Source organism: Pundamilia nyererei, unplaced genomic scaffold (genome assembly GCF_000239375.1).
Source record: "Pundamilia nyererei isolate P.nyererei 1_Seehausen unplaced genomic scaffold, PunNye1.0 scaffold00075, whole genome shotgun sequence".
NCBI classification, from domain to species: Eukaryota; Metazoa; Chordata; class Actinopteri; order Cichliformes; family Cichlidae; genus Pundamilia; species Pundamilia nyererei.
The window spans coordinates 79,095-79,668 of record NW_005187476.1 but is presented as its reverse complement, the minus strand read 5'-3'; the positions used below and the strand labels follow the sequence as shown (position 1 = coordinate 79,668).

The following is a 574-nucleotide window of genomic DNA, read 5'->3' as shown; positions in this document are numbered from 1 at the left end:
TTCCGTCAATTTCAACATCGCGCCGCCGGTAGCTTATAAACAGCCTCCTCTGCACGCTTTGTCGGTAGTCTTTGTCCGTCTTCTTTGTCGGTGAAGTTTGAACAGCGCTATGGGTGATAAGATGGACATGTCTCTGGATGACATTATCAAGATGAGCAAGAAAGGAGGCGGAGGTGGAGGCCGCGGGAGAGGAACGTTCGCCCGGGCTGGAGGCTCAGGTCGAGGCGGCGGGCCGTCGAGGCCGGCGCGGGGCCGACAGAGCAACTTCAACCGAAACAACAGATCCACGCCGTACACGAGGGTATGGAAGAAAAGCGGTTGAAATTGTGAAAATAGTTAAAATATTGGAAATGTATTTTAAAATGCGTCATTAAAGGTGTAATTACGTGATTACGGACTTCCGGAAACTAGCATGGTTCAGTTAACAGTAACAGGAGAAGCTAGGAGCTGAACCAGCATGGACTCTGAGGGACTTTTCTGTGCCTGTTTTCTTGTATTTCTTCGGCTGCTGTGATTGATATGGATGTTTTACCCTCGCTGCAGTTTTTTTTTTTTTTTTTTTTTTTTTTTTTTT

The 574-nt window shown here is 47.0% G+C and overlaps 1 protein-coding gene across 1 annotated transcript in view; it reads left to right on the top strand.

The window, feature by feature from the left end:
- LOC102208165 (THO complex subunit 4) overlaps positions 1 to 574 on the top strand; it is a 3,098-nt gene continuing 2,524 nt past the window's right edge. The window contains exon 1 of the mRNA XM_005737319.2: positions 1 to 301. Within this exon, the coding sequence (XP_005737376.1) occupies positions 110 to 301 (192 nt within the window). The 5' untranslated portion in view covers positions 1 to 109. The remainder of the gene's footprint in view (positions 302 to 574) is intronic.